This window comes from Penicillium citrinum, assembly GCF_028827155.1.
Source record: "Penicillium citrinum strain IBT 23319 chromosome Unknown utg000001l:1.0-4955037.0:1.0-4956770.0, whole genome shotgun sequence".
Taxonomy (NCBI): Eukaryota; Fungi; Ascomycota; class Eurotiomycetes; order Eurotiales; family Aspergillaceae; genus Penicillium; species Penicillium citrinum.
Genome location: NW_026622686.1, coordinates 3851613 through 3878125, shown reverse-complemented (window position 1 = coordinate 3878125; position 26513 = coordinate 3851613). Strand labels below are relative to the sequence as shown.

Below are 26513 nucleotides of genomic sequence, written 5' to 3'. Positions count from 1 at the left end.
GACCTACGTGCGATCGTGAGACATGGCACCGACTATGATGTTCGTTCGGTCGTTTGAGGACTCATGTTGTGTTAGTATACACCAAAAGTTTGTCCCAAATCTACGAAAGATGTCTATACTACAGTATTCTATCATGTTGGTGAGAAGTTTGAGAACGCTCATCGACTTGGGATCGAGAAGACAGTTCATGTTTTACAACCGTTGACCCCAACCAGTACCCGCTTGCAACCCGGGCAATTTTATTTTCTAATGGTCAGTTGAGTGGAGAAGTACATATTACTTGTAGGGAGAAAAGCTTTCTCGGATCGTGGGTAATGGATGTGCCCAGTGGGCCCATGCTGAGATTGATAAACTACGACTCTGCCCTTCGAATTCCATCTTTCAACCTTTTTTTCTACACCAAGGCCACTTTCACAGCAGAGAGATCTTTCCGTCACTTATGATGGCCCAAGGAAAGGATTCGCCTACCCCCAAGGTTGCCGAGCATCCTCCTCCAGACCTCGAAACTCCTAATGCATACTCCGAGGACCGAGTCGAGAATGAGGATCAGCAAGATGGTGTTCGGGTCGCTGAGGCAGTTACTTCCTCTTGGTCCAAGAAATCATTAATAATCACGTATATCTCGTGAGTGTTATTCAATAAATAGTCATTTTGGAATCTCACTAAGATGATGATGATGATGATGCAGTATGTGGTTGATCTATTTCGTCAATGGGTTGAACAACAACTTCACTACAAACCTAGGACCTTACATTACCAGTGGCTTTGAGGGTCACTCGTTGCTGTCCGTTATCAGCGTTATTACTAGCGTCATGGGTGCTTCGTGCTTACTGCCCATTGCGAAAGTGCTCAACCTCTGGGACCGCACTTTGGGTGTGTGCATTATGATCGGCATCGCTATCATGGGTCTCATCATGATGGCGGCCTGTAACAATATCGCGACATATTGTGCTGCACAGGTGAGTAAATCTTCGCTCCTGCTATTCTAAAGTATATTCCATTTCTGACACTCATTGTATCCAAAGTCGTTCTACACCGTTGGTTTGACTGGTGTTATTTTCTGCGTCGACGTGATGACCTCCGATACATCCTCGCTCCGAAATCGAGGAATTGCATTTGCCCTCACTTCATCTCCCTATATCATTACAGCATTCTCTGGTCCTGCAATGTCAAACCAGTTTCATGAGAGCAACTGGCGATGGGCCTATGGATCTATCTGCATCATTCTTCCAGTGGCAGCCTCGCCCTTGATTATTACTTGGGAACGTGCCAAAAGAAAAGCGGGTAAAGAAGGAAAATTACAGTACAAGCCCCGAAGTACTCGGACCTGGTACCAGAGTGTTTGGTTCTACATAGTGGAGTTTGATGGTGAGTACATTACATGGGAATACAATTGCAATCATAGGGTTTCTAACACGCTTTCTCGCTTTCATAGTTGTCGGTATTTTCCTTATGATCGGCGGCTTGATTCTATTCCTTACTGCCTTCAATATCGCAGGCAACACCGAAGGTCAGTGGAGGTCAGCTAAGATTATTGCTATGATCGTTGTCGGCTTTTGCACTCTCCTCACCTTCGTGGCATACGAGCGATGGGGTGCCCCCAAGCCATTCATCCCGTACCACCTCATTCAAGACCGGACAATCATTGGTGCTGGTCTTCTGGATATCACATATCAAATTTCTTACTATTGCTGGTCATCTTACTACACATCATTTTTGCAAGTTGTGTACAACACTAGCGTGACACAAGCCGGTTATATCAGCTCCATTTTCGACCTAATGGATCCAATCTGGCTTATTGGATGTGGTTATCTCATTCGATTAACTGGTCGATACAAGTGGATTCTATGGTGCGCAGTTCCGCTATATCTTCTTGCTAGTGGATTGATGATCTACTTCCGCATGCCTGGATTTAGTGTTGGCTACATGTGCATGTGCCAGATATTCTTAGCCGTGGGGGGAGGAACCATGATCCTTATTGAACAAGTGTCTGTTCTGTCTGTCTCTAAGCATGAGGATTACGCAGCCATGTTGGCGTTGCTCAGCACATTTGGAAACATTGGTGGTGCTGTCGGTAGTAGTGTTTCTGGAGCTGTCTGGACCAATACTCTTCCCATCAAGTTGCGAGAACTGTTGCCGGCTGAGACTAAGGACCAGTGGCAGTCTATCTATGAAGATTTGGAGACACAGCTTAGCTATCCTATCGGGGATCCAACTCGCACTGCCATTCAAAATGCCTATGCTCTTACGCAGCGCAACATGATGATTGCCGGTACAGCAATCATGGGACTTTCCCTTGGCTGGGTGTGGATGATGAGGAACATCAAGCTTCGGGATAATAAGGGTCTCTCGCAAGTCCTTTTCTAGAATGCGCTAGTCTTTAGGTGGTGGGGATCCAATGTATATGCTTCTTGCAGTGCAGGTGGTAATATACTGTTGTAATTACAATCCGAAGTATTCTGGAATTGCAAAATCCTAAATTTAATTGGTTGACAAATATCAATATGTATGAGTTGAGAGACAAATAGCAGCCCTAATTACTTCGAAGAATATAAACCTCTCAGATCAAATCAGCTCTTCCTTCTCCCTATCGTGGGCACACGTTATCGTTTCTTCCAGGAACCCAGTTTAAGAGAATCAAATCAATTTCCTTTCAAGACTTTCTTCAGACTCTTCTTTGCTGGTTTAAATAAGAACTTAGTCTCAGTCTTGAGAGCCTTCTTCTCCTCTTTGGTCCATTCTCCGTTCTGCTTCGCAAGTCGAACTTCCTTGAGTTGACCCTCAATCGAAGCTACGAGATTTTCGACAGTGCATTTTGTGCACTTATTCTCATCGACCAAGTCATTCAGTGCAGTTGATAGGATTTTTACTGTCTCTTGCCCTCTCACTGAATGCAATTCGCGGTCAATGAATGAAGTGCTAGACCCGTGAGTCGCACAAGATATTTTCGAGAGGGTACTAATTTTTTTTTAGCGATTAGTCAAATAATTCGAGGGATTAATATTGAGCCTGCTGCACTTCTTAGAATGTACTTACTTTGCTTGGTAGTGCTTCTCTACCTTTAGGTCTTCGATGCTATCAATAGAGACGCAAGAGTCGGTCTTGGAAGAGGTGATGTTGATTTGAGTCATATCGTCGGTTCTGGTTATAACGAGGCTTTTCAAACAGCTTATAGAAATGAATTTGGACTTTTCAAGTTTTCTTATGCTGGTATTGTTGGATGAATAAAGGATGGAGTTGAAATGAAATTCAGCTTTGGGGAATTCGGGCATATTTATGTAAAAGATAGATGACTATGTTTTATTTGGGTATTTCTAAGCCTTTCGCTTTCAAGGATGCCTGCCAGTATACAATGCTAGGTGGCAGCATTGGACGGTCGTATAGTAGCCCAAAGGAGTAATCATGTTATGTCCGAGGCTTACTGCATGGAGTAATTCGGGCGCGAGCGAGCATTTCCGACCGGAGGAGAGCCTAACGGATCGGCCTCTCTTTGCATTCGGCTTCGGAGTATTCGCTGGTCTTTTCACCACTTGAGATGTTTTGGTAGGCTGCCTTCTGTCTAATACCATATTAAGTAGGTATTAGTTTATACAGTAAACCGCTCGGATAGATATTGTGTATACGTTCTACCTATCCGATAATCAGCTTGTACGATTATGATTATATTTCAAATTTGGCCTTGAATTGTTCTTGAATATGGCTTTATAATACACCCTTGGAGGCTCGCAAGCGTAATTCTACATATTTGCAAGTTCTCTTGCGATGCATCACTGTTAGGAGGCCGGGAGGCTCTTCGAGCTGTCCCCGTCTATCAGAGACTGTCAGCGGATCACATCGCCGAAATCTACCTAGTATTTGACCCTCTCTAGTATATCATGTGTGATAGTGATTATCATTGATAATGATTAATAGTACTCATGCAGATACACTGACGTCCATAAATGATGAAACACGGCCGGAGCAGCTAACCTTGACCGACATTGAATAAGCCTTGTAGGCTCCAAAAATATAAAAGCCAGTCTAATCCCAACTATCGAGCCATTTGAGCTTTTCATTCCAAATTATACTCCAAGCCGGCCCGCCCTTACAGTTTTTGCTCAATATCCATATCATGGATGATACCATCCCTGGATCAACACTGTGAGCTTGAATTACATACCATGCCAGGGATTTGTGAATAGTATATGTCCACCTTGAACGTCACTGGATTTTCACAAACAAGTTGCCTTCTAATCTACACCCCACGTGGAACATGGAAAATTACCAACCTCGTCATCTGTCCTATGCTCGTCGCCAATACTAAAATGTTGTTCGGAATCAAAATGGAAATAATCCCCGCGGTGGAGGTTCTTGGTCTGCTCCACCATCTCCCAAACCCGCTATAATCCCCGGCTTTTGCGGAAATTTTTACTTATTTTATTGTCTGTCTCCATCAACGCGGACACAAACCAGCCATGAAAGTTGACACACGACTCATAAGACCCATGAATGATGCCAATCACTGAGATCTGCGGGGCAAGGGTGACTTTATACTAATTTTGGTTGGATGATTCTTCTTATTGCTTACTACTTACTGTACGTACTACAAGTACTTTTTACCCCGCTGATATGGGGAACATGGTGGCATCGTGAATATAAAAATCGAGTGGCTTTCTCGGAATCTGTTCATTTCGTTCCGTTCTCTTTTTCCTTGTAATTTACTACAATACGTCCCAATATGGTGGCTATCCTTGCAGAAAACCTCGCCGTCAACGATGGCCCCTTGAACGCAGAGAACGCCGCCTTGCTTCGCCCTTCCGATCCCTCCCTCCCGCTTGAAGAGCTTCGCAAACGCTATGAAGCAGACGGATACCTATTCCTGAAGCAGATTCTCCCCCGAGATGATGTTCTCGAGGCACGCAATGCCTACTTCTCTTCTCTCGAGTCTACTGGTGTCCTCAAGCCCAACACTAAGCCAGTGGATGGCATTTTCGACCCGGCCAAGAGCCATCTAGACTACCCTGGTATTGGAGCAGGACATATTGGTGGGAATGGACGTCCAGGCGGAGAAAAAGCGGCGCAATTTGTCGATTTGGCGCTTGATGCTCACTATCAAGAATGGTATGCGGAGAAATTCTGCAATCACCCGGCGCTGTACGACTTTGTAGCTAAATTCTCAGACTGGGGTAAGAATACTCTGAGTCTGCGTCGCACTTTATTGAGAAATAATCTTCCCGGCTCAAAACCTATCGGTGTCCACTATGATCAAATCTTTCTTCGATACGGCGATCCGACCAGTGTGACTGCCTGGGTACCGATGGGTGATATCAAGCTCAATGGGGGTGGTCTGATATATTTGGAGAATGGGGACCAAGTAGGAATTGATCTGGAAGAAGCATTCTTCAAGAAAGCCAAAGAGGCCGGTCTGAGTGATGAAGAGGCCAAATCAGCCTTCAATTCTAATATGATGGCGACTGGTCTATTGTCTGAATTCCCTGCTGAGTTTGCCCGTGAAAATGGACGCCGTTGGCTTGTGTCGGAATATGAGGCAGGCGATGTTGTTTTGCATAAGCCACATATGGTATGTTACTTGAACCGTGCCTTATCTATCAAAGCTAACTCGACGTGATAGATCCACGCTTCTACGATCAATTATGATCCCGATAATGTGATTCGGCTGGCGACTGACTTGCGCTTCTGTGATTCCTCAAAGCCATATGATAAGGTAATTCTCCTTTGTTTTCAACCTTTCTTGCTCAATATAGAGAGCTGACAGGCTTTACAGAGATGGATGAACCACTACACTTTCAACGACGGTGTGTAGAGGATAATGCTTAAATTAGGATACAACCGAATAATCCCTGTGTATCTTACTCATGAATCGATCAGATCTCTCTTCCAAATTCTGGGATCATTGTTGTAGATATGAATTCGTTGCTAGAAAACACTTCGAAAGTTTCGCAACTGTCGGTGTTTCGCAGGACCACTTGACGTAACAGACATCACCCCCCTTGAGCCATAACTATGATGAAACCTTGACTATTTTGGTTTTGCTAGAAGAGTCATTATGATACTTTCGAGGGGTATTTTATTCTTTGGAAGGTGTCTGGAATGTTGTTGTGTTGACATTCCAAAACTACCTTATTGTGCACAGACATCCCTAGATCCAGGGTGCTTCTTTCAAAAAGTCAATGGTTGGGGTGTTTTTTGCCAGTATGAAAGATTCAAGAAGAATAATTTACTGAAAAGAAAAACAAAGAGCGTTTCTTATGGTTGAATTCAATGAGAGATTCAGTGTAGATTCCTGAATTCTGTGGTTAGGGCAAGTATGTAAGAGTCGGGATCTGACACTGGAGAATACATTCCACACCTAGCCATGACCATAACAACCTCTTTCCCCAAGGTGCAGGGCTCTGAATGTGGGAATATTTGAATCATCAGTGGAGCCCAGTTGCCCTCGCGTGTTGTCAAAACTCTCTTGCTGCTGTTTCTTTTCTTCTTCGCTAATCTTTCAGTCACGAATATCAATTCAACGAGTCCCCGAAGTCAACGAAAGCTTTGCACATCAAAATGCCCTCATTATTCCCCAGGATATCTTACAAGTCCATGATCCTCATGGGCCTTTGTACTGTCGCATCTGTCTATGCGCATCCCATTCGCGACACCCCCAGTAACACTGAGAAGGGCACTCTAGCGGCCCGCGATCCGGTACGTTATTCATAAAAGAGCAATTATTAGGAATGGAGTTTGACGTTTTGCTTCAGAGACTGATCCCCGACACCGAACACTATCTTGCCGACGTTCTTGACAGTCTTGGTGTTGGTGTTCCCGAGCCAGACGCTGCTTCTCAAGCTACCTATACGCCCACCCCTACTATCAAAGCCGAGCAAGAACACCCAGTGAACATTGAAGCCACTCCAACTTCTACTGGAGGAAGTGTTAAATTCACTACAGTTATCCATAATGGAAATGACCGACCAATCGAAAATATCCAAATTGGAAACGGCTGGGATGGCAAGAAAGAACTGCGCGCCTCGGATTTACCTGTGATCTTTGATGCTGTGTACAAGGAGATGGAATCTCGGTTCCGAAATGTGCTTGACAGCTCTGATGAGATTGGTCTTGGGCTGTGAAATAAAAAGACCTACCTTGAAAGTAGATCTTAAGAGATGTATAATTAGGGTTTCGGAAAGAGAGGAGTTGGGAGTTTATGGTGCTTTACTGCTAAGCATACATTTGATTGTCGTTATTTATTTGCTCGATGTGTATGATATAACAAGTTTTTCAGATTATTTTGTTACTTCTACTGTGTTCGTTACTTCCACCATTATCCATCCATGTCTATAAAGAGTATTGAGGCAAATTGGCCAACCAACCGACGACATCCCGTCCAGTTAATATCCACTCTTAACTCCGGATCGGCATTGCGCACAGTTTCGTCACTTTCATCATTTAACCCCGTACGGAGTAATGCATTCGGAGACCGAGCATGCAGGTCCATTCTGGATACTCGTTTCTGTCGATTAGGTTTATAGGCTAAAGCTCATAGGCTAGCCAATTTAGGGATCTAACATCATTGCTGGTTAGACGTCCACAGCACGGGCTCCCGGATTTTATAGCAGCGCGGAATCCGTGAGTGGGGTTTTCTTGAATTAGTTAACATTGTCAGTGGTTATATAAAGACTCGGATAGCTTTCGTATCTGAATTTATCAACTCACAAAATTCTTCCTTGCAACTATCATATCCATTTTACTGCATTCAACTTATACGCCACACAATGCCTACTCTCGTTGGACAAGAGGTCGGCCCTACGGGCTATGGCACTATGAGTACGAAGAGATCCTTTTCATCATGGTGAGAAATTGAATAAATAAATAACTAACTAATACTTAACAGGGATGACATGGGTTGCGGAACCTCCTCGTCAAGAGGCCTGCTTCGAAACCCTAAACAAGACCCTGGAGCTGGGTGCCAATTTCTGGAATGGTGGCGAGCTCTACGGAACTCCTGATTATAACTCTTTGCATTTGTTGAATAAATATTTCACTCAATACCCTGAGAATGCTCAGAAGGTTGTTCTGAGCATCAAGGGTGGTCTGAAGGTTGGCCAATTGGTACCGGACGGATCCGAGGAGAATATCCGCCGCAGTGTGGACAATTGTCTTCGTCTACTTGATGGAAAGAAGAAGATTGATATCTTCGAGTGTGCACGACAAGACCCGAAGTTTCCTGTGGAGCACACCGTGGGGGTATTGGCACAATATGTGAAGGAGGGCAAGATTGGAGGCATTGGGCTTAGTGAGGTTGATGCTGAGACAATCCGCCGAGCGTAGGTTCAATTACAGATTCATTGAGGATATTTGAAGCTAACTATATATCTTGTCATTTTCAGACACAAGGTGCACCCAATTGCGGCAGTCGAGGTCGAGATGTCGCTGTGGTCTACTGATATCTTGGAGAACGGCATTGCCCAGACTTGCGCCGAGTTGAACATCCCCGTCATCGCCTACTCTCCACTAGGCCGTGGCGTCATGACTGGAGCGGTGACCTCGCTGGCTGACATTCCCGAGGGTGATATCCGCCGACACATGTCTCGCTTCCAGGAAGAGAACTTCCAGCAAAATCTCAAGCTAATCAACGAAGTTAAGAGCCTGGCTGAACGAAAGGGTGTTGCCCCGTCTCAAATTGCCTTGGGCTGGATCCGTAGCTTGAGCAACAAGCCGGACATGCCCACAATCATCCCTATTCCTGGCGGTACGACCGTTGACAAAGTTGTTCAGAATATGGTTGGAGTGAAGCTACTCTCCGACGAGGAATTGGCAGAAATCGACACTCTTCTTAAGGAGCACACTGTTGCAGGACCCCGCTACTAAGGGAAACTAGAGGGAATACCAATGGACCTAGAATAGAATACTATGCTCATAAGTTAGCATTGAAACTTGAACAGATATAGCAATCAATAGAATGGAATGATTGATAATGACCAAGTCAGATCAAGTGTAGAAGAGTCAACACGCAATCTCACAGCACCGGCGAACCCGAAAGTTCAGGCGTGGAGATTGTCTGAATTGCAGAATTCTTCGAAGGGATCATCTTGTGGAGGAGGGAGAGAGAGAGAGGATAGTAGCAATTGATATAGACATACCATGTGTCAGTTTAACTACTCATTGAATTAATTGAGTAAGTGATTGAGCATAAAGAGGAGAAGAAGAAGAAGAAGAAAAAAGAAACGAATAAAAGCAAAAGAAAAGCACCCGATGTCACGTGCACAGCTCCCTTGGACTCGCGGGCTTCCACGCTTCAACTGAACGACAACTCTCCTTCAACTTGGAACCCGCTAAGAACATCACGACAAAGGAAGTACAAGCTGTATCTCCTCTCTTTTGCACATTAGCCACCAGCCCTCCATCATGGTCTCGCGCGAAGGTACTCCTTTGTCCTCCGCCTCCATCGGCACCGCAGAGGAGTCAGATCACGAGTCTATCAAGCATGAAAGTCGCGCCCAGTCTCCATCAGCTTCCAATCTACCACCCTCCAAACGCCGTCGCACAGGTGTAGCATCTTGGGATAGACATACCCCATTATCCTCGGCGCATGATGAGACACTTCCCCCTCCCTCGCCTACTGCTTCTATTTCCTCCGATACCGACGGCGATATCCCTAATTCGCCCAGTTTTGCCGGCGTTCTCGGTAATAGTCAAGATGATGATTATACTGGCCAGAGTAATGATCAAGTTACCGTATGTCGGTGGGATGGTTGCTCGGCTGGCGACTTGAAGAACATGGATGGGTTGGTGCAGCACCTGCACTTTGAGCACATCGGGAGCCGACAGAAGCGATACTCGTGCGAGTGGACAGATTGTAGCCGCAAAGGGCAAACGCACGCCAGCGCATATGCACTTCGTGCTCACATGAGGAGTCATACTCGAGAGAAACCCTTTTATTGTACTTTACCTGGTATGTCTGCTTCCCCCGAAAACTCCATGCTTCTCGCATCGTTCGACTTCACCCGGGCACCGAACAAACACTAACAATGACAACTAGAATGTGACCGTAACTTCACCCGCTCCGATGCTCTAACGAAACACATGCGCTCCGTTCACGAAGCTGATACCGTCCGCCCCTCTGACGCCAAAGCCGCTGGCGGCCCTGGTAGCGTGGCCGGTACACCTGCCTCCAACAAGTTCCAACGAATCCGTCTTAAACTCACACAGCCCAAAGAACCGGGCAGTGAAGCAGATCAACCACAACAAGAAACTGTCATCTCTAGTGCACCGGTGCCGGAGGCTGATCTGGAGGAGACAACGATGCCCGAGTTCGGCCCCGAGCTTGAATTTGATGACCATGAGCTTGCCATGCACCCACACGATCTATACCGCGTACTAAGGAGGCAAATTCATTGGGCCGAGAAAGAGTCTGCACAATTACGCGCGGAATGGGAGGAATTACGTCCAAAGCGTGAACAATCCTGGCTCGAAAAAGAAGCTATCTTTGAAGATCTCATTCACGGCGAGCTACGGCTTTTCAGTACCTTTGTCGGGGCACCTGGGGCCAATGGAGTTGCACCTCCTCCTGGTACCTTATCTTCCAGCTTGGAGAAGTTACAGCATCAACAACAACAATTTAAACATCAACAGGACCAATTGCAGGTCAAGGCTGGGGACGCGACTGAGGTCGAGACAGCTGATGCTTCGGAGGCAGTGGCTGCAGCTTAAATCCGAGGTATCGATGTGATATCCGTTCTGATTTTCTACTTTATTCTTATTTCTTATTTCGGTTCTTTTCCTTCTGAGAGCTTTATTGTCATTTCAGCCTCCCATCCTGTCTACAGAGGACTTTTCTATCTTATTTGGTGGTGTATTTGGTGTTCCAGGGGACTGGATTTATTTGTGTTCATGGGATTGAATGAATAATTGTACGAATAGCTTCTTTTTGTCTCATTCTCTTAGATCTGGCTTATGATCATATTTTATCCTTTGGATTCATAGGCAATGTTATTGTCAATATTAATGATACTTCAAAAACTGATCAAATCGATCTACTGGTCAACGTGCAATGCAATAAGAGTGTAGTATAGTCATAAGTGGAAGATTTGAGGATCAGCTAATAGACAAAGTCTCAAGCCAGATCGATTCCATTCGTTCTAAAAGAGAAGAGAAAACAGGTGCATCACGATAGTCGCTCCCGACCAGCTGAATGATCTTGTGCAGATACAGAAAAATCAATCGACGCCGTGGTAGCCACTCCATAGGGTACATGTGCTGATCCGGGAAAAAGAGAAAGATATAAAAAAAGAAACAAGAAATGAAGTTGAGGCCGTAGCCAACTGGCGCTGTTCATGACCAAGCCAGTTAATGTAAGATGCCAAAAAGGAGAACACAAAGACGAAAAGATATGAATTAGACAGGGGCAGATCCAGCTTGCCCAAAGGCATTTAGTAGGACATCCAAACCAAATGCGATGTGTAGGGATTGAAGCTCGATCTGCCATTCTTCTCCAAGAGCGAATGGGAAAAGGAAGAAACAAGAGAACAGTCAAAAAGAGGAAATAATGATGATGAAACATAAAAAGCACCCAGGCACGCCATGCAAATATCTGACATTCGAAATCATGTTGTAACTCAAAAATCGGAGTCTCCTTTCTGCGTGAGGTGTGGTATTTTTTCTTTTCGGGATTTCGGGGATGCGCAAATCATTTCGACGCCTTTCGCAATGCGAGATTTAAATTGTTGCATCCTTATGTACTTCTTTGTAGGTCTTTCAATGAAAGGAGATTCATCGGGTTTCCATTTCGAAGGCCATCGGGTAAAGGTATATGTGATTGGAGGACGTTCAGGAGCTCGATCGGGGCCGGGAAGGAGGATTTGAAGAGGATCGAGGATCATGAGACAAAGAGGGCGAGAAAGAAAGTGATCCAATCGAGGATGGTCAATATGTATATCGTAAGCCCATAAGAACCGTAAGTCAGTTGAAGTTCGAGTAGAGACACGCCGATCCAGGAGTCTAAGTTCCATTCGAGGCTTGCGAAGGCTTGCTCGCAGCCTTAACCTTCTCAAACATCAGTTGAAGTTTGGCGCCGCTAACTTCCTTGTTCGGCCAATAGTTGACAGCGACATAATCCCACAATCGTCTCTCCAAGGATGGCATAGGCTCACCACCACCCAGGGTACTGTGAATGAACTCGCCAATTTTCTCGATGGTGCTTCGAAGCTTGACTGCTCGATCCGCCTTGTTGGGGTAGTTCTTGGATGTGATCGTGGCAACTTGCTTAAGATTGTCCCGAATAGGTCTGAAGAATTTGGAATCTTGGTCTTCTTCTCTACTGGAACCACCATTCTCATGGCTCTTCCGACGACGTTCGTCATGTGTTGCATCCGAGAGACGATGGCGCGAACTCTTGAAATCATGTCCAGACCGTGGTCGGTCGTGGCCAGGTGTATTACGGCGATCTTCTCGTCGGTCATCACGGCCGTGAGTGTGTGACCTTTGGCGCGACCGGTCAACCTCGCGCTGGCCCTTGCGAACAGATGGAGCTGGTGATGCAGAGACACTACCACTACCAACACGCGCGTTGCGCTTGTTGTTACGATGGTGGTTATCCACAGCTCGTCGAGCGTTCGCATTACTTCCATGGGTGTGTTTGTTCCTCAAAACAGACAAGAGGTACTCAGCACGTCGAACCAGATGCACGGCGCCGGGTGATTTGGTTGATTTTTCTTCGCCTTGAGCTCGCTGAGTCTTCCTCTCAACACGATGCTCCTCAAGGAAGAACTTGTCGCCAAGACCCAACTCTGCATCATCCCGAATTTGAGTCCAAGCACCAAACCCGTGTCGACCGATGCCAACCAAAAGCATGCCATCTTCTCGTGCACCCCAAGCACAGCTATAGTCCGCAGGTTTTGTGGCTTCTGGGAGACGGAAAGTCTTGAAATCTGGTAAAGCAGTGGTGACCTTGCGTACAAGACGCATGTCAGGTGGCCGATCTACGATTGTCCATGCATTGAGACGTTTGACACCGTGGTGATCGAACAACACGGCCTTTTGTTCCTTCTTCGTGATATTTTTACCAGATTGTTTGAGCGCATCGATCTGCTGCATGTTCTCATGAACCAAAGAAGCGGCCTTGTCGGTGATTTCGCGGAGAGCAGCCCTAACAGTTTCTCTATCTCGGCTTTCTAAGCGAGCATCCTCGAGAATGAGATCTTCACAATCAGCCATATCGCCGAAACGGAGGAAAGCTCGTGAGAGAGAACGGTATTCTTTCTCGCCCAGGGCACGCTTCGGATCCAACGATGTCTCATCTTCCGCATCGTCCATAGCGACCTGTGCTCTAGCTTGGCGTTTCGCCTTGCGTTCTTCTCGAGAAGATGAAGTTTCCGTCGGCGCAAGGCGCTTGCGTGGCCGGTTCTGCTCGATAACGTCGGCGAGATACTTCTCATCTGCCTTGCGCTTCTCTTCCTCCTTGATTTCTTCCAGCTGCTCCTTGGGAATGATTTCATCCCAGCTCAAATCGTCAACTTTGATGTCAACGAAATCAAATGCCTTCAGGAATTCTTCACCACCATCCGCTTGTATCTGCTCGGTTTCCTCGGTCTGATGCAATTCAGCATTGGCAAGAACCGAGTCAATATCAAGCTGTTCAAGCTTCTTTTGGTTATCAGTCTGCTCAAACATCTTCTGGCCACGGCGCTTGAGAATCCGTGAGATGTCATCCGTTGAATTGGGTTCGTTAACAACACGGGCCATTTTGTTCTGCATCTCTGAAGCTTCCTTGTCGGTAACACCGCGTTGAATGGTAATAAACTCAAGAAGAAGCTTGTTACGGGCTCGCTCGATGACTTCTTCCTCAATCGTGTCTTTAGAAACAAGGCGATAGACGCTGACAGGCCTTGTCTGTCCAATACGATGAGCTCGTGCCATGGCCTGCAAATCCGCCTGCGGGTTCCAATCAGAGTCAAACAAAACAACTGTGTCGGCTGTCATCAAGTTGATACCCAAACCACCAGCTCGTGTGGAGAGGAGGAAGGCAAAGTCTGTACTCTCTGGGGCATTATAATGCTCAATGGCCAATCGCCGAGAGGAAGAAGGGATAGTTCCATCCAAACGTTGATACTTATAACCGCGGTATTCCATATACTCGCTCAAAATGTTAAGCATGCCCACCATTTGACAGAAAATGAGGACCCGGTGGCCATCTTCTTTGAGCTTGCGAAGAAGCTGATCAAGCAACATCATCTTGCCGCTACTGGTAATCATAGCACGGAGAATATCTTCTCGACGGCTAGCGCCCTCCAAAATTTTGGCTTCGGCTGTAGGAAACATGAATGGATGATTACTCGCCTTCTTCAGTTCCATCATGATGTTCAATAGCGATTGTTTCATGCCCCTGGCACCATCGTTGAGGGCGGCGTAATTCTTGGTCAAGATGTTCTTATAGTATTCAAGCTGTACATCGGATAGCTCAACACGAATGATCTTTTCAGTTTTAGGAGGAAGATCAGACTCGACTTTGGACTTGGTACGACGTAGCATGAATGGCTGAATAGCCTCTGTCAACTCGGCAAGCTTTTGAGAGGCAAGATCTGAATTAAGATCCATGTCCGCATCAACATGAATTTGACCAGGATTCAGGAAATCCATCAAGGACGACAGTTCCGCAAGATTGTTCTGAATAGGGGTACCAGTAATGAGGAGACGAGCTTGGCATTTCCACTCGACAAGCTTCATGTATAATTGCGAATCCCGATTCTTCAAACGGTGGGCCTCGTCAATAGCCATGAACTGCCACTTGAACTGTCCTAGGAAAGGAGAGTCATTCATGGCATACTCATATGTTGTCAATAGTACATGGAACTTCGGTCGTTTGGGGTTTCCATCGACCATCAACTCGTAATCACGTAGAACCTGGCGCGCCCTTTCGCTGCCGTTATACACGACATAATTGAGATCAGGGGTCCAGTTGTCAAAAGTTTCGGCCCAGGCAGGCATTGTAGACAGAGGGACGATGACGATGAAGGGTCCTTGCTGACGCCTGCAGTGACGAAGCCAATTAATGAATGAGACTGTCTGGACAGTCTTACCAAGTCCCATTTCATCTGCCAACACAACATTGCGATCTTTCACCCAATTGAAAGCCAAGAAATTGAGACCCTTGATCTGGAAATCTTTCAGTTCACCATTCTGTAGGAAAGACGGTGTACTGTGGATAGGCTCGAATGACTTGCGAGAAGCTGGGTTCGTTTCATTTTTGTCGGAGACAGGCACACGAGCGGAGCGATCCAAGAAGCGATCGATCTCGTGTTGGGCAATATCACTGATCAGGTCCTCTGGCTCCCAGGTGCATGAATCGTAGAAGAGACGTTTCCATTTGACAAGGTACTCAGTGCCTTCTTCGCCTTCCTGCACACCAATGACTCGCTCAACGTGTTTATAGTCTTCAATTGCCTCCACATCTCGTTCACGGTCAAGGTTCCACTTTTCACGGTCTTCGGGGGCGGCATCGGGATCGTGCTGAAGGCGAAGCTCTTCATTTAGCACTTTACGGACATAATTGTCTACACGACGCGTGCTCCTATAGTTAGGAATAGCCTCGTTAGGTTCCCACGTAGAATGGTAATGTGACTTGTCCTGCCACTTGATGTAGAATTCGAAATCCTGGCGGTCGACGTCAGGATTTTTCGGATCAATGCCTTCCTTGAGCCGATGATCAAGGACAACATCTACGGCAGGACGAGTGTCTTCGACATAATTCTGAGCCCAGTAGTTGGCAGTCATATCCTCCGGATCATCCTCGAATATAGACTCGTCCCCATCATCCTCATTATAATTGGAGACCTTGGCAGCATTACGCGTTGAGAAGCGGACTTCACTGAGAGATGGCTCCATGCCCGCCGCTTCCTTTAGGCGACGTCGCCTGGCTTTGCTTGTTTTCCCGCCATATTCATCACTGTCAGATTCGGAAAAGGATGATACAGTAGCCGACCGTGAGGTTTTTGAGGGTTGGTGGGATGGCTCTTTGCGCCGGCGTTTCTGGCGAGACGCAACCGCATCAGATTCTGAATCTGATGACTCGACTATATGGCGCGTCGGCCGGGCGCGACCACTTCGTCGTAATCCATAAAGATCTGGATTTTGTCGCATATACTCGGTTTCGTCCGCCGGTGATGATTTGCGCTTCCCACCGCGATCAGGATGCGGTGATGAAGAATTTTCACCACTAGAAGCATTCAGCTCATCGCCGCTCTGGCCCATCACAACATCATCTTCTTCGCCATCTGATGCCTGAGACTCTTCATCGTAGGAATCATCGGCGGCAGCATCAGGTTCGGGGGAAGACTCGAACATGGGATGGGATTCGTCTGGTTCCGGGGAACTTTGTTCGCTTTTGGCCGTCACATCGAGTTCGGCCGGGCCATTATCATTAGCCACGGGGTGACTGTAGCCGTTCGGCATTGAGGAGGAGGAAGGAGGTTCTAGGCCCGATGGGATCACCATGCTGGAGGCTATAGTTCGATGGGCAGTTAGCATTGTAGCTCAATTCTGCATGACCGAAGGATGAGCGCTATAGGGAAGGATAAATCAAGTCCCCGCGACACAGGTGAGACAGAAATGAGGTTCCAAAACGGGAGATATGGTCTCAATATCATGCTCGATGGAAGAGGATGGATTTTGATGACGGGTGGGATGAACGCGGGCACGAGTCGCGAGAGATTCAGCAGGGAATCGTCAACGATAAGTAGCCCAAGATGATAGCGAGCAACGAGAATATATAGTTCGATCATCAAACAGCTCAAATTCTCACGATATACTGTAATCTCGAGGCGTGGTATGGTGGGTCGAGGAACGCGGAGAAGTACCCGGGTAGAATGGGCTCGGTCGAATCGCCAGGGTTGGAAGACAAAATCAAAAAGACTTACACTCCATAGCGTGGTGACCCCGGCAAAGGGTAGATTAGGGTATCAATGCGTAAAATTAATGGTGGGCGGAGGGAAAGGTGGGATGAGATGGACGGAGGACGTGTGGAAAGAGACGAGTGAGGGAAGACTTGGAGGTGAGTTTGGGGAGAATGTCAGGTCTGCTGGGCTTCATGGCCTTTTTTCCCAGGCATCGACATCGATCCCGCGGTTCCTCTTTGGGACTAGCGTCTTCGCTTGTCCTCACGTGTTTCTGTAAAGTCACGTGTAACTATCCTTCGGACTATCTATTATTCCATTATTCCGTTGATTGCTAACAGGTCACGTTACCATGTCGTCGTCAGCCAATCAAAATCACACAAATATAATGCAGACATCCAAGGCGGTCGATGGCCATGACTGCCTGAGGCCGCCAGCCCACAATCCAAGAAAGAAAGACCTTTTCTGCCCCCCCTCGTCCTTTCAGTGGCTGATTCTCTCTGAACGCATTGTTTCGCCTTCCAACACTTCCTCCAGTCTGTAAAGAGTCTGCGTACTGGTGCTTCTTTGCACCCCCTCTTCCTCCCTCTTTCTCTTGTTCGCGGCTCTATACACCAGACTTTGTATACCGGATTTTTATATTGCAGATTCTTGTTACCCGCCTCTTTTACTACTGGAACGTGTTTTCGCGACACCTAACCCACCATGTCTGACAAGCTTACCCGGTATGTTCTCCACGAGGAAAGCTCGAGGTTATGATTGCGTGTTGCTAACAGAGTTATTTTCTCTTTATAGTATTGCCATTGTCAATTCTGACAAGGTTCGTATCGAATACCCCGCCAAGCGTCATATGTTCGCCCAATATATGCCCCGTTCAAGTCTAGCTCACACAAGATTTTCTTGGTCTTTAGTGCAAACCGAAGGTACGCAATCGCCATAATGAAAGATATTAAATATTTACTGATTGGCCTAGAAATGTCGTCAAGAGTGCAAAAAGTCCTGCCCCGTCGTCCGAACCGGTAAACTCTGCATCGAAGTCGACAACACCTCCAAGATCGCTTTCATTTCCGAACGTCTGTGTATCGGTTGTGGTATCTGTCCGAAGAAGTGCCCATTCGGTGCTATCAACATTATCAACTTGCCCACCAACCTCGAGACCCAAGTCACCCACCGTTATTCGGCCAACAGTTTCAAGCTTCACCGACTTCCCATGCCCCGTCCCGGACAGGTTCTCGGTCTTGTTGGAACAAACGGTATCGGAAAGAGTACTGCTCTGAAGATTCTCAGTGGAAAGCTCAAGCCCAACTTGGGCCGCTACGACAACCCTCCTGACTGGGAGGAGATTCTGAAGTACTTCCGTGGTTCCGAGCTGCAGAGTAAGCGCTCCGAAGTGAATGCTGGTATTCTCGTATGCTAATACACAATGGATAGACTACTTCACCAAGGTTCTTGAGGATGATTTGAAGGCTGTCGTCAAGCCTCAGTATGTCGACCAGATTCCCCGCGCTGTCAAGGGTCCTGTCAAGCAGGTGAAGGAACTCATCAAGGCCCGCAACCAATTGGATAACCTGGATGAGATCATGAAGGTCCTTGGTAAGGAACCACCTCCCACTGCAGACGTCTTCTATGTCAGCATCATACTCATACGATTCTATAGAGCTGGGTCCTGTTGCTGAGCGTGAGATTGAGCACCTGTCTGGTGGTGAATTGCAGCGTTTCGCTATCGGTTTGGTCTGTGTGCAAAAGGCTGATGTGTAAGTCGGACACTTTTCTAATCTGCTCCAGTTATCTTTAACTAATACGTTTTGCAGATACATGTTTGACGAGCCTTCTTCCTATCTCGATGTCAAGCAGCGTCTGGCTGCTGCCCGTACTATTCGTAGTCTGCTTCGCCCTGACGACTACGTTATCGTTGTTGAGCACGATTTGTCTGTTCTGGACTATCTTTCCGACTTCATTTGTGTGCTTTACGGTCGTCCCGCTGTCTATGGTGTCGTGACTCTGCCTTCCTCCGTTCGTGAAGGTATCAACATTTTCTTGGATGGTCATATCCCCACCGAGAATTTGCGTTTCCGTGACGAGTCCCTCACTTTCCGACTCACCGAGGCTGGTGATGATTTCATTGCCGACAAGGGTCGCGCTTTTGCTTACCCCGCCATGGAGAAGACCCAGGGCAACTTCCACCTCAGCATTGAGCCTGGTCGCTTCACTGACTCCGAGATTCTCGTCATGATGGGTGAGAACGGTACTGGAAAGACCACTTTCTGTAAGATGCTGGCTGGTGCTCTGCAGCCCGACGGCAACGCCAAGGTTCCCAAGATGAACATTAGCATGAAGCCTCAGAAGATCACCCCTAAGTTCCAGGGTACCGTCCGTCAGCTCTTCTTCAAGCGTATCAAGTCCGCTTTCCTGTCTCCTCAGTTCCAGACCGATGTCTACAAGCCCCTCAAGATTGACGACTTCATTGACCAGGAGGTTCAAAACCTGTCTGGTGGTGAATTGCAGCGTGTCGCCATCGTCCTGGCTCTGGGTATGCCCGCTGACCTGTACCTGATTGACGAGCCTAGTGCGTACCTGGACTCCGAGCAGCGTATCATTGCTGCCCGTGTCATCAAGCGTTTCATTATGCACACCAAGAAGACCGCTTTCATTGTTGAGCACGATTTCATCATGGCCACCTATTTGGCTGATCGTGTCATTGTCTTCGACGGTCAGCCTTCCGTTGATGCTCGTGCCAAGTCCCCCGAGTCTCTGGTTACCGGTTGCAACCGCTTCCTGGAGAGCCTGGACGTGACTTTCCGTCGTGACCCCAACAGCTACCGTCCCCGTATCAACAAGTACAACAGTCAAATGGATCAGGAGCAGAAGTTGGCTGGTAACTACTATTTCTTGGAGGAAGAGAACTGAAGAGGGCATTGTACATGAGTATCAGCGCCGTCGTCATGGCCATCATGGCCGTGACTCTAAGCGGCAGCACAAACGGCGCCACCGGCACCGTGGCAACCGAGGGACTGGGTGGTTAATGGCGTTCCCTGGAGTTTTTCGACCCTCAGCGGTTCAGAGCAGTGGCCTCCCTTACCACGGTGGCTATTCTCCCAGCAAAGGGGGTGGACTTGTGGAGGTTGGCGAGGACGGTGACGACGAAGGGGATTGTGATGTTGATTCCATCTACGGTGTCAATGAAGATTTTGGCTAGAAGCCTGTGACCTGATTCACTCGCCTCCAGATCACCAATCTCTTTGCACCGGTGAAAACTTATGGATCGCTTCGTCCTATTTCTCTCGTCGTCATGCACTCAGTCATCGTTCCATACCTGCTGCCCTTGGTTCCCCTAGGGGCTCGGTGATGAGAAGAATCCTCATCGGATTTCTTATCCAAGGCCCCCCTTTTGCTTACTTAATGAGCATATGGTTGGGGATTTCCACTAGGCATCATTTCCCATTGGAGTTATTTTCTTTGTTTCTTTTTTCTGTTTATCGGGTATGGTTTGGATGATCAAAAGCTTTCCCATGATTTCATGATTGGCATAGAGATGAAGCTTGTCTTCGGACCAGCTGGAGATATGGCCTGGAGGATGGTCATTGTCAAATAGTTATTGTCTTTTACTTTGCATCGGATCAATATTTTCTAGGTGATTTTGAAATGATACGATTCTGTTGTTATTTAAATTCTCCATGAATATGGCAAAAATATTTCCTAGGGCAATAGAGCCTGATACTATTACACAGGAACTTAGCAACAAGACTAAGGCACGCAGGTAATGGACGAGGATGCACCGTCTCGAAGCTTCAGATTCTCTTATGCACAATGTAGTACTAGATCAATTATCTAGATCTAAGATAAAAGCTACTACTAACAAATAATTCGCTTGCCCAAGCGGTGGAAGTAGTTAAATAGAATCAGCTGGTATACTATCATTCAGCCAAGAAGACAATCATTTCGATAACATATTGAGAGGGAAATAGTATAATACATCTTCTTTAATCCTCCTCAATCTCACCCTCTTCACTTCCAGAATGAACAGCCTTCTCATTCTTGATATCTTCCTCAGGAATGGCAGATTGCTCTCGTCGTTCCCGTCGACTCTTGCTTCGATCTCTCTCCCGACTATCACGACGATAACGCTTCGCAGAACGACTAGCAACACTCTCTGAATCACTTTCCCGTCTACGCCTGCGGTCTGCACTGCCTGTACTACGGCTATCACCACCATAGTCAAGCTCATCGCGTCCACCACGAGGGTCACCACGAGTGCGGTAAAGACGCTCACGCTCGTCTTCGCGACGATCACCATCTCGACCAGGACGTCGGTCATAGTCACGATCGCGCTCACGATCACGATAGCGATCACGATCATCACGGCGATCCCGAGATGGTGAGAATCCGCTAACCTTGCGGTAAGAGCGCTCTCGGTCTGCTTGGGCCTTGCGACGTTCTGCTTCGTAAACATCCATTTCGGGGGTACGGCTTACGCGACTACCACCTCGTCGCTCACCACGACCGCTGCGATACTCGCGGTCACCTCGGTCGTGATCTCGGCGGCCTCGATCTCGATCACGCGCCTCGCGGTCTCGATCATTGTCTTCGTCCTTCTCCTTCAGACGGCGGATAACCTTTTCGAAGGCGGCTTCTCGAAGTTCATCTGTTTCAAGAGCCTTGTATTCTTCATACTTCTCAAGGCGGGGTTTGACCTCGTCCCAAGTATCGGAAACACGTACGGGAGGCTCGAGGTGCTTGATGCGTGAGCGCAAAGCATCGACGGCCCGGCGCTGATGGCGATCTGCTGCATGTTTCTCTTCTTCATTGCGACGGACGGCCTTCTCCTGAATGCGCTGGAAGATGAGCTGCAGAATATCGGGGTCGATTTTGGAGGTGCGCCGGTCAGCAGTCATCATGGAGCTGAATTCATCGTACGGAGTACTGGGAGTAACCTCGAAGCGTTTATCCTGCAAGAAATCATTAGATCGGTGTAAAAATGAAATTGACGTTGAAAAAACCTACATCAAGGACATCAAGGACATCGTTGCGAGGACCGCGGAGAGAGCGCTCCTCTTCCTCGAGCATATCCCAGAAGAGATCGAGAGGAGTAGATCCAGGCTGACCAAGAATAGCTTGATAACGGGGATCGTCCTGGAAAAGAGGCCGGATGTTCATCCACTTACTACCGGCCTTAATCTTGCCCTGAGATCGAAGTTCCTTCAGAAGTTCCAGGAACTGGTCTCGGTTGCGACGTTCTTTTCGGGCACGGACTGCTTTCTGCTGTTGACGGGCATCATTGAACTCTCGCTCCAGGGTCTTGATGTGACCTTCAAAAGCGTTCAAAATATCATACTTGCTTAAAGTCTTGAACTTCTCATCACCCTGGACTTTTTCATTGGACTCGATGACCGCTTGGGCCTCAGACCAGCGGGTGTAGGGTTCAAGGTTCAAAGAACCGAGGATACTAGCCAGCTCGCTCATAGCCTGTTTACGGGTTGCGGCTTCTTGCTCCATGTGGGCCTTCTTGAGTTCGATAACATAGTCCTCGAAGAGCTGGCGTCTCTCGTTCTCATCATTGGTGGCCCGGAAAGTAGTCTCGCCTTCGATAATCGGACGAATTGTCTTCCAACGACTGTAATGCTTGATTTCAGGATGCCGTTTCAGCATGGTGTTGAAATCTGCGCGGAGCTTAGCGAATCTTTCTTTCGCCCGGTCCTTTTCCTGCAAGCGAACCTCGACCGCGTACTTCTCAAAGGCCGCCTTGCGATCACGGGGATCTTTGAGCGAACGATATTGCGGGTCCTTGATGGTCTCACGCATGGTCTGCTCCCATGTCCAATCCGGCAGCACATTGTGTCGCTTCAACATCTTCATAAAAGCACTCTCGGCCTCCTCAATTGATCCATAGTCAGGCTCGGATTGGGTCACTAACACCGGCGCGGCCGCCATTCCGTTTGCCTCATATCCACCGTATCCACGGCGGTCATTATATCCCCGGTCATAGTCATCGCGATCACGATCACGATCGCGATCTCGCTCTCGCTCACGGTACTGTGGCTGGTATGAGCTGCCTCCGCCTGCAACAAAAGAAGGCCTGCGATGGGGTCAGCTATGATAGATACTTCACCAATGACCAATGCAAAAATGGAACTTACGCAGCTGGGGGAGCGGGAGTGGGAGCAGCCTGCGCTTGATCAAGCGCATCCTTGTAGACGTCGGGAATTTCCCATGTGCTTTGCTTGCTTTCCGTATTGTACCAGTATTTGCGCCCTTCGCCCGTGGTATATTCCTTCCATGGTTGATTCGCCAGAGCGCGCTATATAGAAAAGAACTCAACCGTCAGTCAAATTCCAAAGAAGATGGCCGTTGAGGAGGGGGGTTCGCATACCTCAACCGGAGTCATCAATTCCTCGGGCTTCGCCCATTGAGTCACCTTGGTCTGCACATTGTAGTAATAAGCGCGACCTTCCGCATTGCGCGCTTCCTGCCACAATGAAGCTGGGCCCGCTGGGCCACCCATGGGATTCATTGTTGAATTGTGGTGGAGGGAGAAAGAGAAGAAAAAGAAAAAGGACGAGAGGTTCAGCGCGTGTCGAAAGCTGTCATGTTTGCATCTGTTTGCATCCCTCCTACCTTATCGCATCTCTCCTTAAATTCAATTTCCGAATTGTCCTCCGCAATACTTGGGAAATTTCAATAAACCAATTTCGAGCAGATCGAATTTGCAGTGCGGACAAGATCGGGAATTGTCGCAATGCCTGGATTGGAAATTCCTGGCGAGTTTCTGAGGCATGCATTTCTTGATACTGTCGTGCCGCATGCGCAGTCGGTCGATATTGAAGGCTCCTTGACAGCAGCACTCGAAGACGGAGCTGATGACCTTCCCTCAGTACTGGCCACAATTTCTCAACGACAAATTTTATTCTTCGGTATGCGGTGAGTCCGGAGTATCAGGTATATCTGGGCTTTTATGCTGAGTACAAATTCAATAGATGAATCTCTACCCGTTCGGATTGTCCTACGACTCTCCGACTGTACGGAGACAACACTCAAACATTACCTCCCATGCCTCGAAGTCAAACTTGACGTCTATGCCGTTGACCCAGCCGAAAATGTGGCTGAGAATCCTACCCCTACCCGTGAAGTAATCTTCTCCGGTCTGGTCAACACAGAAGAGGAACCGCTGGTTGTTTTCAATGAATTCGAAGGTGATGAGGGGACTGGGAACCATGTATATTTGATATGGAATATCGAGACCTTTCTGAGTGCGTTGTTCTCTTTCTGATTACTTTGAACAAATCCGCATCTGGCTAACTATCTGAAGAACGTCCTCGCAATCGAATTCAAAATCCTTCGCTTTTGTTTATGGCCTCGGCGAGCCTAAATCCAGCAGAAGCTGGACGACAAGAAGACCCAGAAGACGATTATCTCCCTCCACTCGTACCTGCTTCGACGAATATGTTGCAACCTCTAGCTGGTGATAAATCACTTACGCACAGAGAACCATTCCTCCCCGCCTCGCGATTGTTGCGCGTGGTCCCTACTACCTCCACCGAAGACCCCATATATAACATTCAGCAACAACATGGCCATCCTTTCCGAGTTGTACCAGCTGCAAGTGCTAGGGTTCGATATTCCCGTCTTAATAACTACACTGGCCTTCCCACAACGATCGCCAGTTTAGATTTCGAGGTGACACCTTATGTGAATAGTGAAGTTGTATTCGACAAAGCAGATCTTCAGCTATCCGAAGGAACACTCGAATCTCTCTCCGACACCCCGGGCTTATCTCTCCCTTTGACCTGTCGACCCAGAGATGATGTGACCTTGGTATACAAGCTCACTCCAGAGTATGGACCGGAGTCCAATGGTTCCTCCACGGTCATGATGAGCATACTTGATATCTCCCTAGAAGCACAGATTCTGTTGGCGGAAGATTGCAAACCACGAATTTCAATGCAATGGAGGACCAACGTTGACTTTTCAGTGGCCTTAAACCCAACCTTTGGGGGACCTAGTCAAGCGCTACAACGAAACAATCGCCCGACAAGCTTATCGATGCATGCAAACTCCTCAAGCCGACCATCAACAGCGACGGCTAACCGCAGCTCTCTACGAGAGCGGGCCTACTCAGTCACTGATATCGGGGTAACCATTTCCTTTTCAGGACCCGTTAGCGTTGAAGTCGGGTCACCATTCTCCTGGAGTGTCTTCATCGTAAATCGATCCAATGCCCCTCGCAAATTTGCCCTAATTGCGGTTCCCCGGCGGAAACGCGTGGACCCACGGGGTCATAAGGCGCGGCCTTCTTCCGCATCGATTTCCAGTCGAAAGGAAGATAGGGTAGCGGAGGCAGTTACAGATGATAATATTGTGCATGCAATGCAGAAGAGTGTGGCAGGTCAGGAGGCTGAATTGATCAGCCTGAGTACTGATATCCGCGTGGGGTAAGTCTCATCTACTTGAATCCTTGATCTTGGCATTCACATTGACATGAACTAACCATGAATAGTCCCCTTTTGCCTGGTACTTGCCACGCTACTGAGATCAAGCTTCTTCCTCTTGCCACCGGATCCCTTTCTCTTGAGGCAGTGCGATTAGTGGATGTAAATACGAACGAAACGACCGACATTCGTGACCTCCCGGATATTCTAGCCGAGGATCAGCCACGAACGGCATGATATAGTTATATATAAAAGACCGCTAGGGCAATATGCATGAATAAGAATAATGATGAACAACGCCTAGCCTATAAACATGATTCCAAGATACACATATGACCATCCTTTTAATATAGTATTAACACAAACAACAGACTCCGGTTCCTAGCCACGATTTTAAAACAAAACCTCATCCAATTTTTCAAGAATTCAAAATTTCAGTACCTCTTCAACAAATGACAGCTACGATACCCCTTATTATTTCAAATTTGATGGGGGTAAAGGAATGAAACTTTGGGACGCTGACGGCGACCAATGCCCGGTGACTTTCGGGGGCTCAGAAAGCCCATATGCTTTCTCTCATGGTTCCAAATGGTTTTCTATACCGATAAAGAAGCTCGGTAGCTTCTTGTGAGGGTGACACACAAGTGGAATACATATATTGGAATACAATGAGAGTGAGGACGGACAAGATGTCAAGATCGTGGCTCAAAATTTACCCCGATTACATCCGCTCACATTGAGTAATGCAATATTCTTCTCGGGCGATTCCAAGTACTTGATTATGAAGTTCAATAGATGGCATTGTAAACACGTATCGTTGTGTGAAGTGAAATCGCTTTATCCCCTATGTCCATAACAGAAGCTAGAGCTTGATACCAAAGGCCATGGTAGGACTAAGTCCCATAAATACATGGATGTATATATATTTTTAACTATAACTATGGCTGGCTGCTGACTGCCGACTGATGTAGTACTGTACGATCGGCGCGTAAGGCTGACCGCCCCCCCCAAGTTAGTCAGAGCGGAGTCGGGCGTCGCATCATCCACTTTGGACTTTCCAAGGTTGGATCTGATCTGGGGTAGACATCTTTTGATCTTCTTCTTTGCTCACCAGGGCATCCGGTCCGATTAGATATCTCACTTGAGCAAAAATCGGAAGCCCAAACCTCCTCTTCATCAACCCAGTCCAACTCAAACCCCTTGTCACAACTTTGCGTCA

General features: G+C 47.5%; 10 protein-coding genes across 10 annotated transcripts; 7 read left to right on the top strand and 3 right to left on the bottom strand.

The window, feature by feature from the left end:
* Positions 1 to 442: 442 nt before the first annotated feature.
* On the top strand, positions 443 to 2367 carry N7469_001464 (major facilitator superfamily domain-containing protein; the record flags this gene model as incomplete). Its single annotated transcript, XM_056640384.1, has 4 exons — positions 443 to 624; positions 689 to 959; positions 1026 to 1368; positions 1436 to 2367. 4 exons carry the CDS (start codon positions 443 to 445, stop codon positions 2365 to 2367), a joined length of 1728 nt encoding a protein of 575 aa, XP_056506141.1.
* A 275-nt stretch (positions 2368 to 2642) lies between these two features.
* N7469_001463 (uncharacterized protein) lies at positions 2643 to 3131 on the bottom strand (the record flags this gene model as incomplete). The annotated part of the gene is made up of 2 exons (XM_056640383.1): positions 2643 to 2958; positions 3037 to 3131. The coding sequence occupies 2 exons, from the start codon at positions 3129 to 3131 to the stop codon at positions 2643 to 2645; spliced, it is 411 nt and encodes a 136-aa protein (XP_056506140.1).
* Positions 3132 to 4717: 1586 nt separating this feature from the next.
* On the top strand, positions 4718 to 5803 carry N7469_001462 (uncharacterized protein; the record flags this gene model as incomplete). Its single annotated transcript, XM_056640382.1, has 3 exons — positions 4718 to 5560; positions 5612 to 5704; positions 5765 to 5803. 3 exons carry the CDS (start codon positions 4718 to 4720, stop codon positions 5801 to 5803), a joined length of 975 nt encoding a protein of 324 aa, XP_056506139.1.
* Positions 5804 to 6549: 746 nt separating this feature from the next.
* On the top strand, positions 6550 to 7112 carry N7469_001461 (uncharacterized protein; the record flags this gene model as incomplete). The annotated part of the gene is made up of 2 exons (XM_056640381.1): positions 6550 to 6687; positions 6744 to 7112. 2 exons carry the CDS (start codon positions 6550 to 6552, stop codon positions 7110 to 7112), a joined length of 507 nt encoding a protein of 168 aa, XP_056506138.1.
* Positions 7113 to 7757: 645 nt separating this feature from the next.
* N7469_001460 (aldo/keto reductase family protein) lies at positions 7758 to 8853 on the top strand (the record flags this gene model as incomplete). The annotated part of the gene is made up of 3 exons (XM_056640380.1): positions 7758 to 7809; positions 7877 to 8309; positions 8373 to 8853. 3 exons carry the CDS (start codon positions 7758 to 7760, stop codon positions 8851 to 8853), a joined length of 966 nt encoding a protein of 321 aa, XP_056506137.1.
* Positions 8854 to 9390: 537 nt separating this feature from the next.
* Positions 9391 to 10695, top strand: N7469_001459 (C2H2-type zinc finger protein; the record flags this gene model as incomplete). The annotated part of the gene is made up of 2 exons (XM_056640379.1): positions 9391 to 9937; positions 10025 to 10695. 2 exons carry the CDS (start codon positions 9391 to 9393, stop codon positions 10693 to 10695), a joined length of 1218 nt encoding a protein of 405 aa, XP_056506136.1.
* A 1287-nt stretch (positions 10696 to 11982) lies between these two features.
* Positions 11983 to 16473, bottom strand: N7469_001458 (chromatin-remodeling ATPase CHD1; the record flags this gene model as incomplete). Its single annotated transcript, XM_056640378.1, has 1 exon — positions 11983 to 16473. One exon carries the CDS (start codon positions 16471 to 16473, stop codon positions 11983 to 11985), a length of 4491 nt encoding a protein of 1496 aa, XP_056506135.1.
* A 1103-nt stretch (positions 16474 to 17576) lies between these two features.
* N7469_001457 (ATP-binding cassette domain-containing protein) lies at positions 17577 to 19778 on the top strand (the record flags this gene model as incomplete). The annotated part of the gene is made up of 7 exons (XM_056640377.1): positions 17577 to 17596; positions 17667 to 17691; positions 17783 to 17794; positions 17845 to 18247; positions 18303 to 18464; positions 18529 to 18625; positions 18683 to 19778. The coding sequence occupies 7 exons, from the start codon at positions 17577 to 17579 to the stop codon at positions 19776 to 19778; spliced, it is 1815 nt and encodes a 604-aa protein (XP_056506134.1).
* A 1073-nt stretch (positions 19779 to 20851) lies between these two features.
* On the bottom strand, positions 20852 to 23379 carry N7469_001456 (snoRNA-splicing protein PRP40; the record flags this gene model as incomplete). Its single annotated transcript, XM_056640376.1, has 4 exons — positions 20852 to 21817; positions 21873 to 22944; positions 23006 to 23166; positions 23239 to 23379. 4 exons carry the CDS (start codon positions 23377 to 23379, stop codon positions 20852 to 20854), a joined length of 2340 nt encoding a protein of 779 aa, XP_056506133.1.
* Positions 23380 to 23604: 225 nt separating this feature from the next.
* Positions 23605 to 25531, top strand: N7469_001455 (TRAPP trafficking subunit Trs65 domain-containing protein; the record flags this gene model as incomplete). Its single annotated transcript, XM_056640375.1, has 4 exons — positions 23605 to 23779; positions 23843 to 24115; positions 24175 to 25297; positions 25363 to 25531. The coding sequence occupies 4 exons, from the start codon at positions 23605 to 23607 to the stop codon at positions 25529 to 25531; spliced, it is 1740 nt and encodes a 579-aa protein (XP_056506132.1).
* Between the last annotated feature and the right edge of the window lie 982 nt (positions 25532 to 26513).